This window comes from Pinus tabuliformis, chromosome J, assembly GCF_031772625.1.
Source record: "Pinus tabuliformis cultivar Carrire ecotype Pingquan chromosome J, CPIR1, whole genome shotgun sequence".
In the NCBI taxonomy this organism is placed as follows: Eukaryota; Viridiplantae; Streptophyta; class Pinopsida; order Pinales; family Pinaceae; genus Pinus; species Pinus tabuliformis.
This window is the reverse complement of record NC_142295.1, coordinates 1,194,433,739-1,194,451,397: the sequence shown is the minus strand read 5'-3', so window position 1 is coordinate 1,194,451,397 and position 17,659 is coordinate 1,194,433,739. Positions and strand designations below refer to the sequence as shown.

General features: G+C 36.0%; 1 protein-coding gene across 2 annotated transcripts in view; it reads right to left on the bottom strand.

Annotated features, from left to right (window-relative positions):
* Positions 1-1,346: 1,346 nt before the first annotated feature.
* Positions 1,347-17,659, bottom strand: part of LOC149231373 (TCP-1/cpn60 chaperonin family protein) — a 65,951-nt gene continuing 49,638 nt past the window's right edge. The window contains exons 4-11 of one of the 2 annotated variants that reach the window (XM_089379188.1): positions 10,653-11,001; positions 7,502-7,634; positions 7,294-7,346; positions 6,859-6,961; positions 4,309-4,475; positions 2,389-2,502; positions 1,926-2,196; positions 1,347-1,608 (exon numbers count right to left, since the gene is read on the bottom strand). In XM_089379188.1, the coding sequence (XP_089235314.1) occupies positions 2,026-2,196; positions 2,389-2,502; positions 4,309-4,475; positions 6,859-6,961; positions 7,294-7,346; positions 7,502-7,634; positions 10,653-11,001 (1,090 nt within the window). In that variant the 3' untranslated portion in view covers positions 1,347-1,608; positions 1,926-2,025. Of the gene's footprint in view, positions 1,864-1,925; positions 2,197-2,388; positions 2,503-4,308; positions 4,476-6,858; positions 6,962-7,293; positions 7,347-7,501; positions 7,635-10,652; positions 11,002-17,659 lie in introns of both variants that reach the window. The other variant, XM_089379187.1, reaches the window with a different exon arrangement.

The following is a 17,659-nucleotide window of genomic DNA, read 5'->3' as shown; positions in this document are numbered from 1 at the left end:
CAATTACTCGAAAAATAATAAGAGGATGTTCTCTCTTGGTAGGGTACACACTAGGATATCTCCAGACCATCCAACAAATGGCCCTAGGTACTCACCTACACGAGGGCAACCAATGCAGTTTCCCAGAATAATTCCATCTTTATGATGTCTGGGCCATAACATTGGTAATGATTAGGTATCTTGATCAAATAACATCATGAAAATATGTTATAATTGGTATTAAGCTTATTGTTGTGATGATTCAGTGGCCAAAACTCAGAATAATAAGTTTATTAAAGAATGTCACAAAACACGACGTGTCCGAATAGACACAACACTGAAAAAATATTTCATACCTACTAATATGTACAAAGGACATAATCTCTACACTGCAAAAGCCTTTTAAAGGGGCTCATGGCAAGTATCACTTCCCTTGTAAAAGATCACTTCAATGATAAATTGGTATCATAGACCACATTCCCCAATTATATATTTAGTCAAGGTTAAAGGACGGGAAGGATGTGAGGACAAATTTCAGGGACGGCTGATCAAGTGATGACAGTAGTTGTAAAGGAACCTGCCCTTCTACAATATAGATAAAACTATAAAAATTTACAAATAATTAGTAAGATATTAACAAATAGAGCAAAAAGATGAAATGTTTTTCCATGACTATATTTGGGGCAGAACCATCATACAAGGTGGCTACATCCCAGCATCTACATTATGCTGGGGATATCCCCAAGATAGTTTCATTCCATAGATGATGTCCAAGGGACCATTGCTGTGTTGCACCCTCCTTATCAGGGACAACCGGGATATTATTAAACCTATCACCCCATCCTTATGCAAGAAATGCTAGCGGTGCGCCCCTGTCCAACAGGGCAAATACCTGATATGGTTTTTTTCTGATATATCAAGTGAAAGCAAAGCTAAACCAAGTTGGTGACTACTAAAATGTCAGTGCTCATATAAGCTAATCACATGGTTTGAAACTAAAATAATTATTAATTAAATACACTAAAATGATTGTAGTACCTGCTAATAAGGACCAACCATAGAAGAAACCATGACAGCAATATAAGCAAGAATTGCCTAGAATTCAGTTTTTAAGAAAAACAAGTTTCACAATAAAAGAAATCAACTTAAAGGTGTCAATAACCATACAAACCCGTCATTTTGTATCTCTATTAGACATAACAATCCAATCTATAATAGCAACTAGTAATAGAAATCAGCACAAAGCCACAATTACCAGGTCAAGTCCAGAAAGGTTCAAAACAAGTCACTGTTGTTTTGGATTTTAAAGCACAATGGAGCAATACTGTTTGAAGACGACAACCTTCGAAATATTAACACAATCCCCAAAGAACAAAATATTTATGGAGTAGAGGCACACCATAAACCTTTCTTGTTTCATTTGTAAACCTCAGACAAATATAAATCTGGCTTACTTTTATACAGAGAAAAAGTAGTCTCCTTTCAAAACCAAAAATGCAAATTATCAAATGGTACTAATGTAGACAATAAACAGCACCTGAACATATGAGATGGTTTAAAATATCATGCTCTAGCAACTATAATGAACCCATGAACATGAGGACCCCAATGAACATGTAACAAAACCCTAGATTGTAGGAACCTAAAAGATCAAAAATAGATTATATCTCAGATAATCTACCTTGATTTAAACACTCATCAATAAATGTGTATTGTTTAGTGTATGTTTATAATATATTTTTGTATAGAGAGGCGTTACAGACTACAACATACTTTTTACCATCCCATAAAAGTGGGAAAGCAAATCCCAAATTGAATATGCACCATCCAGGAATCATCTCGAGTTTTAGACAGCAGAAAAATCCTCAAATTTGTGCTTAGACACTACATGCACAACAAAACGGATTTCAGTATAACTGCTTTTCAGCTCCCGTCCTGAAGAAGCTTTGCAGCACGCATACAAAAATGTCATAGTTTTCTTCTGAGAATCAACTCTTTAAAGAATCTTTGGAGGATAAATTTAATATTGAAGTGATAATGTAGAAATTAATACCCGGATGGTGTTATAACATCATCAATTTTCAGAATCATCTTAACCACCTGTGTGGCAAGTAACAACTGTTGTTTTTTGCCGATCAGAGTTTCGAAGACATTTTGCTCCTTCATGTCATTTGTACCAACATCATTACAATCTATTCCCAAATGTGGGTTACTTTCCTGCACATGTTAATAATTCAAGCAAATTACGAAAAGAAACTTCATGCATAAAAATTGAGAATAAGAAACCAATGCTAAAAGTTAAAACCATCCTCCTCGGAAAAGTACTTCATAGAATTTTCACATAACAAAAAAATTTAGCCAATTCTTGTTCCAGAATGTCTTGTCTGGTGAAAGAGACTATATGCATACCCTTATCTGTTGAGCCTTTACTGCTGTCAAAGTATCAATAGGTTGGAGTCCACTATTTTCTGCAAGAGCCATTGGTACAGCATCTAGAGCATCTGCAAATGCCCGAACTGCATACTGTAGTAGATAAAAACAGAATTACATTTAGTTTATAGTAAAAACCAAAAATTACTTTTCAGACATGGCAATAAAACCCAATAGAAATTTAAACCAACAAGATTGCAAATAATAAGCACCATCAATATTATTTTCTGTAAAAACCATATGAAAGGACTTTAAATACTACTGACACAAATCAGCATTTACACACACCCAAAATTATACCGGTATACCAACCCACATAACTGCTTCTCAGTCTCCTATGTATTATGTTTTTTGCATTAAACTTCTCTAGGGAATGTTACAAGTCAAAAAGCATGCATTATGACATCATGTCACAAATTTTGTTGGAAAATGCTTCTCAGTCTCCCACGTACTGGAAGCCTTCTTATCAGCCAAGAAAAAAGATGTCATTGCAAGAAATCCTCAATTTCCTCAAAACATGTGAACTATGATGACCCTAACATAAATCCATCTTAAATCTAGATTTATAAAGCCCCAACAGATTAGAGAAAATCTAGGTGCAGACCTCTCGCTGCTGAAAAGATCCAATATTAAAATGACTCTATGCCAGCTTAGATATTTAATAGTAGAAATTCATGTCAATTTTTTTAGTTTAATTGATTAGCATTACCCACATGACACAATCCTTCCACTGAAGCCCCAAGGGTTAGCTCAATCGGTCAAGTCGAGGCCTCGCCAATGGGAGGTCACAGGGTCGAAACCCGAAAGCTCTTGGGTTAGGTCTGTGGTGACCGAGGGTGGACCCCCTTCGGGTGGGGTCCACCCAGATTTATCGAACCTGGAGTAGCGGATCAACTGACCAGGGTCCGTGAACCAGCTGGAAAAAAAAAAAAAAACACAATCCTTCCACCCCAACCTGTAAGCTTCTCAGTGCAATAAAATGTGAATACCATAAACTCAGCATTACAAGTTGAGTTGTTATTCAATATTTACATTTCTCCACAAAGTTGGACCCCAGATCAGGCCTATAGAGTATAGCATGTATGTAGCAATAAAGCATAATATCAAGCCTTTCGTCAATTCCACTTGTAGAGACATTGCTCAAATAACCACGCCAAGTGGTGATTACAATTGAATGTGCCAAGCAATGACACCCCTCTAATTAGGTTATGTACTTCAAACTTTTGCTACATCACAAGCAGCATGGGAAAACCAAAGTAACAAGAATTAGAAATTACAAGCAAACGTAGTGGAGCTGACAATGCACCAAAGAATGTACTTTCATTCGTAGTTATATATCTCCAGCTAGAAAACTATACATAATAGGTGCCTCTAGCCCTCTAATTAGCTTATGTTCTTCAAACTTTTGCTGCGTCACAAGCAGCGGGGAAACCAGAATAGCAAGCTCGTTTTTTGAACTTCTGCTGCAACATTACAAGCAGCATGGAAAACCGAAGTGGCAAGATTTAGAAATACAAGGATATGTAGTGGCACTGATAATGTACCAAAGAAAGTGTGTTCGTTAGTATTCAAATATTTCCAGCTAGAAAATTATACATAGTAGGTGATTCCACTTAATCAAATATATGTGTTCAATTGCCAAAGCCCAGTTGGAATCAGACCACTAAGAGTGTCAAACTATAAAACAAATATCAAAACCATTGTTATTAATCCTAGTTATTCATGTTTCACTAAGCTAAATAAATGGATCTACAACTACCAAAGCATGATTTGATTGAATCAGCACTTATATTTAAAACCAAAAGATCACATATTCAAAGAAGCTGCAAACAGATATTAAAAAGAGCTACATATTTGGATCTTGAATTCAATAAAGAAAAAATAAGCACAGATTCCTACCTGCTCCACTCCAGGAATCTTGTCAGCGGCAGCTTCGACAGCAAGTGAACATGAAATTTCTGCAGATCCACCACCATATACGATTGAATTATCACGAATCAAGTTCCGGGCAACACAAAGTGCATCATGAAGGCTTCGCTTTGTCTCTTCTATCATCATTTTGTTTCCTGAAATCATGAACTACAGGTTAATTGTTGATAATAATAATGTTCATCTTCCTAGAACATAAAGCAAACAATATTTATACAAGTCTTTGCCATAAAAGATATTTATCCACAAAGGATATATGTTTATCCACAATATTTATCCATAAAAGATATATCTTTAGCTACCTGAATTTTATTTGGATTTCAATTTTAATAACCTCAATATTTTTATTAGATATAGTTTCTATATGGTGAACAAAAATCCATTTAACTCTGTAAAAACCATTCCTCTTTTGGGTGAAGATGAGAGAAAGTGTAAAATGTAAAAAAGACAGAAGCCAAACATACAAGTTATATCCTTAGTTAATCTCTTAAAAGGAACTAATAATGTTCATATTGGGTGGGGCTGGGAAGAGATATTATGCAAAACATTTGATAAACTTGAAATCTAAACATACTGAAATTATGCCCTTACTTAACTTTAAAAGGAATTTAAAATGTTCATATCTATAGAGCTCTCGGAAATCAAAACACTTTGTCCAGAATAAAGAAATTTTCAATCTTGGCTGAGGTAACCATAAATGTACTGTCTCCAACCACTTAGGAGACATAAGACGGGGTTCGGTTAGCTTAATAAAGTTTCTGCATGCTAAAGCAAGGGGGGAGGTGGGAATTTTAATAAGGGAACATGATTCGCCTAAGAAAACATTATAGCTGCCCAAGGGGTGAAAAAGATGACATATCCTAGGCTAATGAAAAGTCACTTTCATTTTATAAGGTAAAAAAGTTCCTAAAGTAATTTTATAAAAATTAAAAGGGTAAAATGGCGACAAAAGTGCCCAATAAATTATAAAAGGGGAAAAGTGATGAGTCTCTCCTCATTCTATAACTTGCATTCTGAGAAAAGGGGGTTCGCAGAGAGTTTTGAAGAAGAGCTTAGGGTTTAAAAAACCCTAGCCATCATTGCTAGCTTTGGTGTTGAAACTTAAAACCATACACCCTAGTTGGTTCACAAAGTGGAATCGTTCAGATTTCACCATTGCACTACCAAGGAGAAGAGATTTGCAAAAGGTAATGGAGGTAAAAAGCGTTATCAGTTGATTTTATCTTCTAATATTGAGTTTATTATTCTCTTTACAGACTGAAGACACATTCTTGGAAGAGTCAAAGATGGCCATGAGTCCTGGGGTTGTTTTCCTTTGCTAGAGACCAAGTCATGTGTTCCATCTTGCTGATTGACTCGCATTTGAGGAGGTTGAGTTGTCCTCCTTTTCTAGATGTTATGTTCGCTCATTGAGTCGAATATCTCATCACTGGAGGAGCACAAGTTCACTGTACTTACTGAGCCAAGTTTCCTTTTATTTATTGCTGGACATGATCACTCATGCTGAAGGTGGTTTATTTCCCATAGCTGGACGAATTCTGATCTGAAAGGCAGCGTATTTGTTTGCTTCTGGAGTACACTAGAGGATATATTGCTATCATTCAAGAGGCAGAGACATAAATACCAGTTATTTGAGGGCTGTGTATTCTTTGCTAGGAAGGACAAGTTGTATGCTGGAAGAAGCAGAGAATCCTCCCCACTTTTCTTGCTGGATAACCACTGAGAAAGGGACTGTATTTCGTTCAGTTAACAAAGGGTGCTCCGATGGACGAGTTTTTGGTAAGGAAGGGTCGAATACCCATCTGTGGCTCATATGAATCACTGTATATCATGTGCTGTCAGCTGAAGCTGACTGTGGGTTATAACCACCTTGGACAGCGCCCAAGCCAGGTTCCATTACTCATTGAAGTCTGTACTATTGTTTATTAATGCAATGACATGACTGTGACTCTTTAGAAAAGCTATTGTGTAATTTCTGAAGTGATATATCAGCAAAGAACAAGTTTATTTATGGCTGCCTATAATATATCAGTTGTGTTTTCTATTCCTGGGCTGAATATGGTTGTTGTGGTGTTGTTCTAAAGTAGTCTCATTATTGTCTATCTGAGCATTGTATATTCATTTGAACCACAATCCAAGAAACTACACTACAGCAGAACCTCATCAGAACCAGTGGGTATTTTGGGACATTTCCAAGGGGGGATTTTATAATAAATCAACATATCCAAACATTTGTAAATAGTGAGAAACCACTAGTTGTAGGCACATTAAAAATTAAGAGCAACACACTATCATGTTCAAATATTAAAATTCATGAAGCAACTTGAAAAGGTAGATTCACAGGCAAACTATCTGATAAAAACAATACAGTTGTTGATTAGAAGTTACTGATTGTACTTTCTCCATGGCCATCATTGATATGAATAATGACAATGAAGGTGCTATATTAAAACCTGCCTGGTAGTGCTAGTCAACTTTTAAGAGATAAAAGCAAGTCTGAGTGGCAACACAAGATCTTACCACCACGAATAAAAACTGTCACTGCCCTTGAATTTGCACACTGTTCTATGTATAACATCCGATCCTTAGTTGTGCCAAATGCTTTCTCCCTCACAAGTCCAGCCTAAACAAATGTAAAAATCAGTAATACAATCACTCTTCGGCAAGTATTCAATTGTAAAACACATACCACTTAAATTGGATCTGAGAAGCCTTAAGGATAAAACTGAATCAAAAACTGCTAACCCATCAAACTAGTTACAGAAAGTACATATTGCTTCTTAAGAAAGACCAAACAAGATTTCAGACTGCACATAAAATTTTCCCCATGTAATGGGTTGCTGCAATGACTCTTGATTGGATTCAGATACAACTACACACTTCTAGACTTCTCAGCCTGAACCCCCAAGTATTAAATGATTCCAGGACATGCTTCACAGCAACATGTTACATTACCTTCCCTAGCTTCTCAGGTGTCAATTCCTGAAATCGTGGTACTATCCGTCCACCTGTAATGATGCCATGAAAATTTTCTTAAGAGATAGAAATCAAATGCATTGACTGAGATGTTATTGGGCTATTAAATTGTGGAATACCTGATAGAAAGCATACAGCACAAAATCCAACAGGAAACAACAGATATTGAAGTTTCTACAAGTCAGACCTGTGGCAATTGCGATCAACTCCAGCTCGACCCCACCAACCCATCGGACTGCTGGCAAACCACGGTGCATCAATAAATGATTGGCCTCATCGTCAAAACCCCATTGACAGATTACAAGTGTTGCACCTACATCCTGTAATCAATTATAAACAACTGCATCAGAATTGCAAATAAGTTCAATGTGGGATGTATCTTATTCATATGTGCTTCCCAATTATGAATAAAAAAGAAAAATGAAACAACAAATGATTTGCACTTAGGCTAAGATTACAATTTTCCAAAGCATGCAATAATATTATCTCATAAACATGGGAACATGTGAATATAAATGCTAAGAGATAGGTCATGACCAAAATGAAATTGAAAGGGAATGCTGAAATTATTTTTCTAAAGAAATATAATGAAACCTCTGTCCAGGGGTTGGATTACCAGTCAGACTCCCCAGGCAGGTAAACCAGACTATAAATACTAAAAGATAAAATCTATAAACAATCACCACTGAACATTCTCCAGATATTTAACTATTGGTCCCAATGCAGACCTAAAAAAAACCCTCAAATAACACAACAATATCATATGCCGCATATGTAAAAACTTGGGTATACTGAATGAATTTTTCTAATAAGCTGATATGAGTTTGGTCCAATGTAATCGATACAGACTCAGCTGGCCTGGAAATAAACAAAGCTTGGCAGTTCAACAAAATTCAGTTCAAGATTCACCAAACTTGGCAATAGAAAGAAAAACCAAAATACAAAATATAGTAAATTGTGCATAAAACAGATTTTATCCACAAACTCGTCATATCATCTCATTAAATTTGACACTTGATATAAACAATCAACTGAAAGTTGAAATATAAAACAAATAGTTAGCAATCTGAGCCAGAGCCAAGTCTAAGTTGAAGTAGGCAAGCCTGAGACAAGTCTGTGTCAAGTCTGGGAAGTCTTGGCCAGTCCAGAGTCTGCTTGCCGAATCCGGGCTAAGTACTCATTTCAGTCATGACTCAGACAGACTTGGAAGACTTGACCAGTCTTAGGCAAGTTAAACAACACTGATTTTGTCTAGTTGCACAGTTGATCATCCAATTTTGGTTTTCCAAGTCCAAGTTGAGGGCCTTTAGAAACACATTGTACGAATTTTGCATATCAAACATCAAATTTTGGGCATTCCCTTCTTGAATTTCTAAATGTTTTATGCCAAAAACAGCCACTGGTCCAAAGGAAAACAACATTTGATACTTCGAATGTCTTTTGACATTTCCACACTTTGTGTTCCAGGGAAGTTCAGAATCAACATATGTTTCACTTCACAAAAATTATATTCAATGAAAACAATTTATGGAACATGCTCTTATAACAATTTATTCAACAAGTGCTTCACAACTTTCAAGATATTTAAAATAAACAGTGGGCTGCATCAAATGTTTTCACAAAACTGTGCAGTGCACTATAGAGAACTTTTATAGAGATCTGTTGATTTATGCCATAAAATGACACCAAGAAAAGCATATGTAAGCTATAAAGTAATTAACAATGGTAATGCATGTGTGATCTGAACTGTTTCTTAAATTAGCAATAATTCACAGAAGAAATTGCAAGATTCTTCTCAAATATTTCCAAAGACAGCTTTAGTTCATGTGGAATATGAACTCATGCATGAAACAGTGTTGCATAGACGAGAAGGGCAACACATTAAGCTCATAGATGCATATAATTACAATCAACAACAGCATTAGAATGAAAGAAAAATATGGCACTTGTGAACACAAAACAGTTTGGCATGTGTTAATCAATAACAATTTTTCATGGATACATCTTCACACGTGCTTCATAAGATCTTTTAAGTTTTGACCTTAACTAGTAATATTCAGCGCTAAAGCACATATCCATGCTGACAAAACCTAACAAGTTACGTCCCATCAGTCCCAGACACCCAGAGAATTGTCTGAATCACCTCCACAAGAACCATATGCTTTGGAAGATACACCCTACAAGGGGCATACCTAACAAACATTAAGCAATTAGTGAAATCTCAGAGTGCCTTGAGATAAAATAGACCTGATCTTTACAGGCATGAGCTCAACAAAACTATTTAATGTTGCAGGTATTCAACACAAAGCATATGCTGACAATGACCAGTAGGGAGGTGAGGACAATATTAGAAAGGTGTGTTAAATTTGAAAACCTGGATAAAGACAACATGCAAAAACCCTTAAAGTAAAGTGAGATTTAAGGTACCCAAAGAGCATTAGGGAATAAAAGTTCTATAACTATTGGTTTAAACTTTAAAAGCTCAACTATATTGCTAGAGTTTACCTATAATAAGTTGATAACACAGTCAAATAGACAAGGTAGAGATAATCTCTTTTCAGAACGTCCAATCTATCCTGATACCATCTCAAAATACCATACATCTAATCTCAATGATCTTGACCAAACTAGAATAATATCAATGATTTGACTAAGAGTCTAAGATGGAGACTAGGCCAACCTGAAAGCCATCCATCATTTATATATGAAGATTATGCATGGAATGGGTGATTAGCGAGATGGCATGTTGTCCTTTGCTTATAATTGTACAATTACCTAAACAATTCAAGAACTAAAAATTCAGGTCTTGACCAAATATGGTTTCAAATCTTATCAGACAGAAGGAAAAACTACTATGCATAAAAAAGGGTTGTCAGATAATGTTTTTAATGTACTAATAAATCATTATGGAGCACCTGGCAGACATATTTCCTTTTGGAGTTGTCATACAATAGTCTCAGCTTTGCAAGCTTAGGATGACAAGCATTGAAACTACACATCTGTAAAACAAAATCTAGCTGTCTCTTTCAGAAAGAGCTAATATCTGGGTTTTTCACTCTACTATAAATTACATATAAGAAATAAAAAGAATTATTTAAAAAATTAACAAAACAAAAAAAAATCTATAATGAAGATATATTTTCAATATGTTGCAAGTAAGATTGATGTGAGTATCATCTAACAACTGGGCCATTTAAAATGAGTGACTGACCTAGAAAGGACACAGACTTCATGGTTTTGATATAAGGTCAAGCTTCAAGACTGAAAGCAAACACTTGAGATAAATACAAAAAGTGACTATATTGAGGGTCTGAATTATAAATATAAATTCTGCTTACCTTGCATCTTTTGACCATTTCATCGAAGTACTGCCTTTCCTGTACACGTAAAGCTTCAAACTTTTCTACAGTATCAATGTCAACCTTATGCTTTGTCTTTGGCTTAGGTGGCTCAAAGGGGCAAGTCAAAATAGCTATATTTACATCCTCAATTCTCTTGGGCATCTGTGGATGACTCATATCTTTGTCAACTATAATACCATAAACCAGCTCTGTATCTTCAAGCTTTCCACCAACTTTTCCTTCAACTTTAATCAAATCCAAGTTCACATCCTTTCTTTCCAAATCTGCAACAGCAAGCACTGCTTTGACAGCAATTTCAGCTAGCATACGCTTGCATCGATTAACACTGCAAAAACCAATGATCCATAAAATGATATGATACTCAGATCACACTTCAAATGGAAAAAGCCATCAAACGCATGCAAGCTAGGGAAGACTGAGACGCAGAAATAAGATAAGATAAGATAAATATATTAATGTCCAACAAATCACCAAAAAGGACAGGTTAATAGGACTTGAGAAAGTACGATAAACAATAAGCACCTGCAAAAGTGCCTAACACTACTCCAAAAGCATAAAGGAAGAAAAACTAACTGATACAGAAGGAATCATAATCGTAAAAATTGAGCATACAAACACGTTATCTTAAAAACTACAAGTGTTGAATTAAAAGACACCACATTCCATCATGTTCAAAGTTTACATAAATTCTAAGTATAACAAATCTCACAAATTCATTCTAAAAGATTCTAACCAGCCAACCAAATACTAGGAGGACATTAATAAATCTTAGTTTCCTTCCAAAATGAAAGTTACCCAGACAATTGAACGCATGAAATAGTCAACAAGTGAGCACAGAGATAGCAGGTGAACAAATTAGTCATTATATGTGGTTAGCAGTAGCACTGAGCAGTACAAGAGCTTGGGCCAGAAAGGTGTGTCCTAAGCTTGCAATATGCTATGTTCAGAAAATTGTGAATAAAGTAGACCTAATATTCTCTGGGCTCACATAACAAAATTCGTATTTCTAAATACAAAACAAGTTTAAAAATCTTATCAGACTATCTCTGAAGTAGTCTTATCAAAGTTCTGAAGTTTTTTAATTTTTAATGATTTCAATGTTTTCAAGGTTCCTGACAAGTCAATCCACTCCCAGGATTTTACATGCGAGGAAATATAAAAACCCAAAGATGGATTTGGAACCTGGATTACGCGTCTGGAAAACCAGTTTTATAGACTCAACATTATCATCACACTCCATGATTGTTAAAACAAAAACAACAAAACCAGATCCCAGCCTCAAGCTGTTGAGAGCTTTGTCCTTCAGAAATGTGACCACTTCATGATTGTTAAATCAAAAACAACAAAAGCAGATCCCAGCCTCACGATGTTGAGAGCTTTGCCCTTCAGAAATGTGACGGGATTATTTGCTGAAATAAATGAGGACAATTTAAATTTAAACAAGGATGAATTCCAGATTTTCTAACCTCAAACTTTAACCTGTGGATATTGATCCTTGACCAAAACACCAGAACCAGGATGCTTTTTAATGACTACAAAATTTTGGGCAAGGACTAAGACAAATAAAATGAAACTTCAACAAAGTGCAGCAATGTTAATTTACTCACGGTGAAGCTAAGTAGCTACATGAGCTGAAGAAATGATCAGGGGCATTAGATTCTGCGACTGGTCATGAAAATGTCCTAGTTGAACAGTTTTCCAAAGGTTAGACAAGGAAGGAAACCGCAGTCAATATTAACGGTGCTAATGTTGCATGGCTTCAAAATTCATGCTCATTTTTGTTGATGTTTGTTTAAGCAGATTATATGATGTGCATCTTTCCTGCAGGACCTAATAAGTTCTAAAAAAATAAGAATTCTAGTGATTCTAACGCATTTGAATATTTAATGCGTGTAGTGCTAATTTGCTAAGAAAATGAAATATCAGAACTGTAAAGATGTTACACCTAGTTTTCCCCGATTTGTTTATATTTTCTACAAGTTTTATTGATATTGTCATCATATTCTTCTATTATCATTCTCATAATGTTTTGTATTGCTAATTTTCCCAACAAGATGCCACAATAACAATGATGTGATGCCTATTTTCATAGGTCCCACTAGTCATTACAAAACATACTGCAAATTATACTGTTGTTCTCAATTATTTTCCTCTAAACAGTTTAACATTCAACCATACAGAAACATTGATTTTAAATACTGAATTTAAAGATGGTACTGGAACCTTAATGTTCAGACCTAAAACCCAGCACTCGTTGGAACAAATTTAACAACTGACCTTCAGATATTGCAATCAAACAGTCTGACCACTGACTAAATTAAGACCACTACCTTTGATTCAAACCGTAAATGGTGGCAGCCACAAGGGATCATTCTAGATCCTGATGTTAAACAAAAAAGTTTTCAAAGGGGACTGAGTGGAGCTACAAATATCAGGCCGAGGCACTAGCTCTCTATCAAGGGCTTAAGATTCTTTATCCAAGGCGAATTAACAACAGAATTTTCATTGGAGACTCAGCAATAATTATAGGATTTGTGTGATACTCCTTTGCTTCATCCAATGGCAATCTATCAAGGCTCATCCTGAGAATCCAAAAAGAGATTCACCAATAATTGTAAGACTCGTAAACTGATCCTCCAATTTGCCCAATGTCCAATTTCTCACTAATGATTAATCCAAAGTTTTGCATGTCATTCACCAAAGGGTCATGTCAACTTTAACAGAATGGAAATCAAAGGCCATTTGCACATATTGAGTTGGATGGAGGAGCATACTATTCAATTGGATTTACTGTGAATTCAGACACAGGTTGGTAATGGAGAACTGGAGTGCTGGCAAGTATCAATACACAACTGAACTGGCTGGTAGCTTCTCATTTCTCTGATCTGCACTCTTCCCCATCAGTTCATTCACAACCTGGAAAACATCTTCTCAGCCTGTATCTAGTGTTTATCTAGAGTCATCCCTTCTCAAGCCAGGCTCAATTGGAGGTTACTCACGTTGATCCCGAATGTACTTATTTAGTTTTTAGCCTGTTCACATGTGGTTTTGGGTATCGAGTTGGTGTTGGAATTCGAGTGGTCCTCAGAGCTCGCAGAGGACTTTAAAAAGAGGAAGTGATACGTCTTCTCCATCTCTCTCAAGTTCGGATAGCATGGAAGAACATAAATCATCCTCGGCATTAACCTTTATATGAAATTACAGACATCCAACATGTCTTGAGAAGACATGAGGACCTTTAGAGCAGACAATGACTTCTATTTTCTGTACTATAGGCAGAATTCAGGCACAGGAGAAAAATCATAAAAATGGCCCATGGCTATGCAGTCTCAATGAAGATACTGTTACAGCAGAAGAGACGAATTGAAGTTTAGAGGTCAAGTGCGATATGTTACATGATCTCGCTACAAGTCTGGCTAGAGGTTCTCAGTCAGCTGTCCCCAATTTCAAAATATCAATAGCTTCAGGTGCTGACGAAGTCAAAGGAGCCATCTGTTCACTGGATGCCTGGAGATGTAAACATTGTTGTCATGGACAAGGATCCCCAGTCTTCTCTTATGGAACAAGAGGAAGCACACACCAAGCATGTTTTTCATTAGTTCCAGGTTTTATTATGTTCTGCAAAGAATGTCTGGTTTTAGGGGGCTATTAAAGGAAGAATGTCTGGTTTTAGGTGTCTATTAAAGGGCTTTATACCAATATAATATTTGGACATCCTCTGCAAAAGATAACAATGTTTTTCTAAAAATAGTCTTCAAGTTTTTGGACAATTCCTAAATCACAGACTCGGGGACAGACCTAGCTCTCTTTGTATTACTATGCTGTCCAGTGAGGTAGTATTATTATGTTGTCCTAACTCTCCTTGTGTTATTATGATGCCCATGAAATCAAATTGAACATAATACTCCGACAACCACTGAACAAATGTATTTGTAAAACATCTTCACACACCATAAAGGAATGGAGTGGAATCAACATGGTGAACTTTGAAATACCTTCACAATATTGCTTGCTTCACCCTACAAGCAATAAGTAGTCAAAATCTGCGAAGGAAGATGGCTTCTCCCCTTCATGCAGTAGCCAGATGAGGAAAGGTCTTTAGGGAAAACCCTCATCACAATGTAACTAACCTACAAATATCTGGGAAATGTAATTTGTCCCCAACAATAGTGCCAAAATGTTACCTCCCAGGTTCTCACTTGAGAAAGCACACATTGTGAAGCCCCAAGGGCATCTTAGGCAAACTACCCACTATCACTTACATAGCCTTTCCTTTCTCACATTACACTAAGTGGAATCACGCCTAGAGGGGCTTCCCCACCGTTAACTAAGCTCAACGTCTGTAATATATGGTTGGAGCAAGGGAGACTTAAAAATGAAAAACCAAAAAGAGAATATTTTTGAGATTTATAAATTTTGGGGTGGTGGATGAATGACAAGACTGGTGCCGTTACTTGTTTGGGCCATGGGATCATGCATGCAACTTGAAAGAGCAGTAGCTAAAGCACAGGTTAGATGTGAAAGTGTGAAAGTAGTTCAAAACAACTTCAAAGCAAGGATTGAGAAATATACCTCGAGCAGAAGCTAAAGCACAGGTTAGATGTGAAAGTGTGAAAGTAGTTCAAAACAACTTCTACTGATCATTTAGTAAAAGTGGAAAACACTACCTCTTGTAATTTCACTAAATAAATAAAAGTGAGTGTCAAATTTCCTATATTCTTCTAGTCTTAGAAATCTAAGTGAAATATTCTAGAAATTCTAGTATATTAATAAATTATATTTGTTCTAATCTAATACATACACCTCATTGGCGAGTGTAGGTGGTTGCTAGGATTAAGGAGAATAGTTGCTGAGATATGGGAAATTAGTTGCTAGGATTGAGGAGATTAGTTGTCTCTCTTAGAGCATAGTTAGGACAAGGATGGAGAAGTTGAAACAAAAATAAGAACACTTGAGAGAGACGGAAACCAAGATAAGTAGAAGATTGCATTTAAGTGGAAACTGTGCAAATCCGTTGTAGCAAACAACAAGAGGGAATACGTACAGTTGTACAACAGTAGCTATTGCATTCTTTCTTCAGCAGAGCCATATTTCTATTTCAACAGGTTATACTTCTATGTTCTATAGTATTTTGTTTACCGTACAGCTGCTAAGTCACAAGAGACTGTAGAGGTACCTTGTAAACTTCGATCATTGGAATGATAAGATTATCTGAACTAGAAAATCATTGTGCATGTGTGTTATTCATTTACTATTTGAAGGAGGTAATCATAGGAAGATAAATTGATGGGTGGACCAAGACTAGTGCCAATCCATATTAAATTTCTAATTACCAGCCAGATTTATTTTCTCACGACAATTTTGTTAAAATTTGGGTACCAGAGGACAAGTGGTTCCCTAAGGGGCTTTGATCTTTGGCCTAGGGAAAAGTGTCCAAATTTATTTGTACTTTCTCCTAAAGTGACTTTATAAGTGGTAAAGTCAATTTAGGTTAAAAGTGACTTTATAAGTGGTAAAGTTACATTCTAATTCAAAAGTGACTTTATAAGTGCTAAAGTTACATTATAATTTAAAGGTGACTTTATTAAAGTCAATGAATGATTAGAAAGTGAAAAAGTGACTATAGAAATAGAAGACTAAGTAGGTCTTTATTTAAGTGGGTGAGTTAAAAAATAGAAAGTGAATAAAATGCACATTTATTCTCATCCCTAGATCTAAATGAATCTCAGCCATTAGATCTTAGGGTAACCCGAAAGGTCATTTAGAGAGTAAAAAGAGAAGGGAAGAGAGAAAGATCAATTCATTATTTCATGAGCATTTGAAAGAGCAAGGGGAAAATTTCTGAGCAGTGAGGAAGTAAAAGAGAGCAGCGAGAAGACATTTCAGCAAATCTGGGCAGCAGCATTTATTGGCACGCATCCCAAAGCAAAACCGTACAGTAGGAGAAAGGCACAGAAATCGAGGAAGATGGACAATAGCAAGGGCACATATTTCGAGGCAAATTTGGGAATGATTTTCGAGGCAATCGTACTGCTGATATCCGTACGGTCTGTACAACTAGTTTTGGGCAGGTTTTTTGAAGCAGGTCGTACAACATTTAATGCTGTTTTATTGCAGGAAAATTTCTATTTTGGAAGTTCGCTGATTAGCACAATTTTCAAGGTGGAGTTCAAACACAGAAATTGAGATAAGTTGTAATCTGTGGTTGCTAGAATTTTTACTGTGTATTTCAGTTTCTCTATAAAAGCATTTTCAGAAATAAAGAAGAGCTCTCAAACTGGTTTTTCCCAAGAGTTGCAAGGGGTTTCTCTGGGGTCACAGACCAAAAATCACTGTGTTATTTTCTGTGTGTGGCTGTCATAATTTTGCTGTGCTTTATTTCTGCAATTTCAGCAGTTGTGAAATCTCTAAATTTGTGTTTTCAAAAAATATTGTCATTTCCAGATTTTAGAATTTTATCATGCTTGGATTTAAAACTAAATGCATGGAGTGATAAGGAAAACTGATAACCGGAGTGGGGGTTGAAATTTCTTTATGGTATCAGAGTTTGGTTGGCTGAAAAGTGCAGTTTGGGACAGCAAAGTGAAAATTACAGCAAACTGATTTTTACACAAAAAACAGAAACCTTTACCACAAATTTGAAAATTTCAGTTTGGTAGAACAGTGAAACATGTCTTTGGGTTTGAGAGTGGAACAGAACAACTACAGTGCATGGAAGTAGAGAATCCAGAGCATCTTTGAGGAAGTAGAAGTCTGGAGCATTATGGTAAATACCACACAGAACCCATTAGTAGTACCTGCTGACCCTGTACAGTTGGTAGAGTTTAACAAAAAAAATGCTAAGGCAAAAATATTGATTCTGGAAAGAATCAAAGATCATGTCATTCTTCATGCGAGAGAAAAGACTTATGCACATGAGATATGGACAGCCTTGACCAGTCTTTACCAGAACTCAAATGAAAACAGAAAAATGGTCCTAAAGG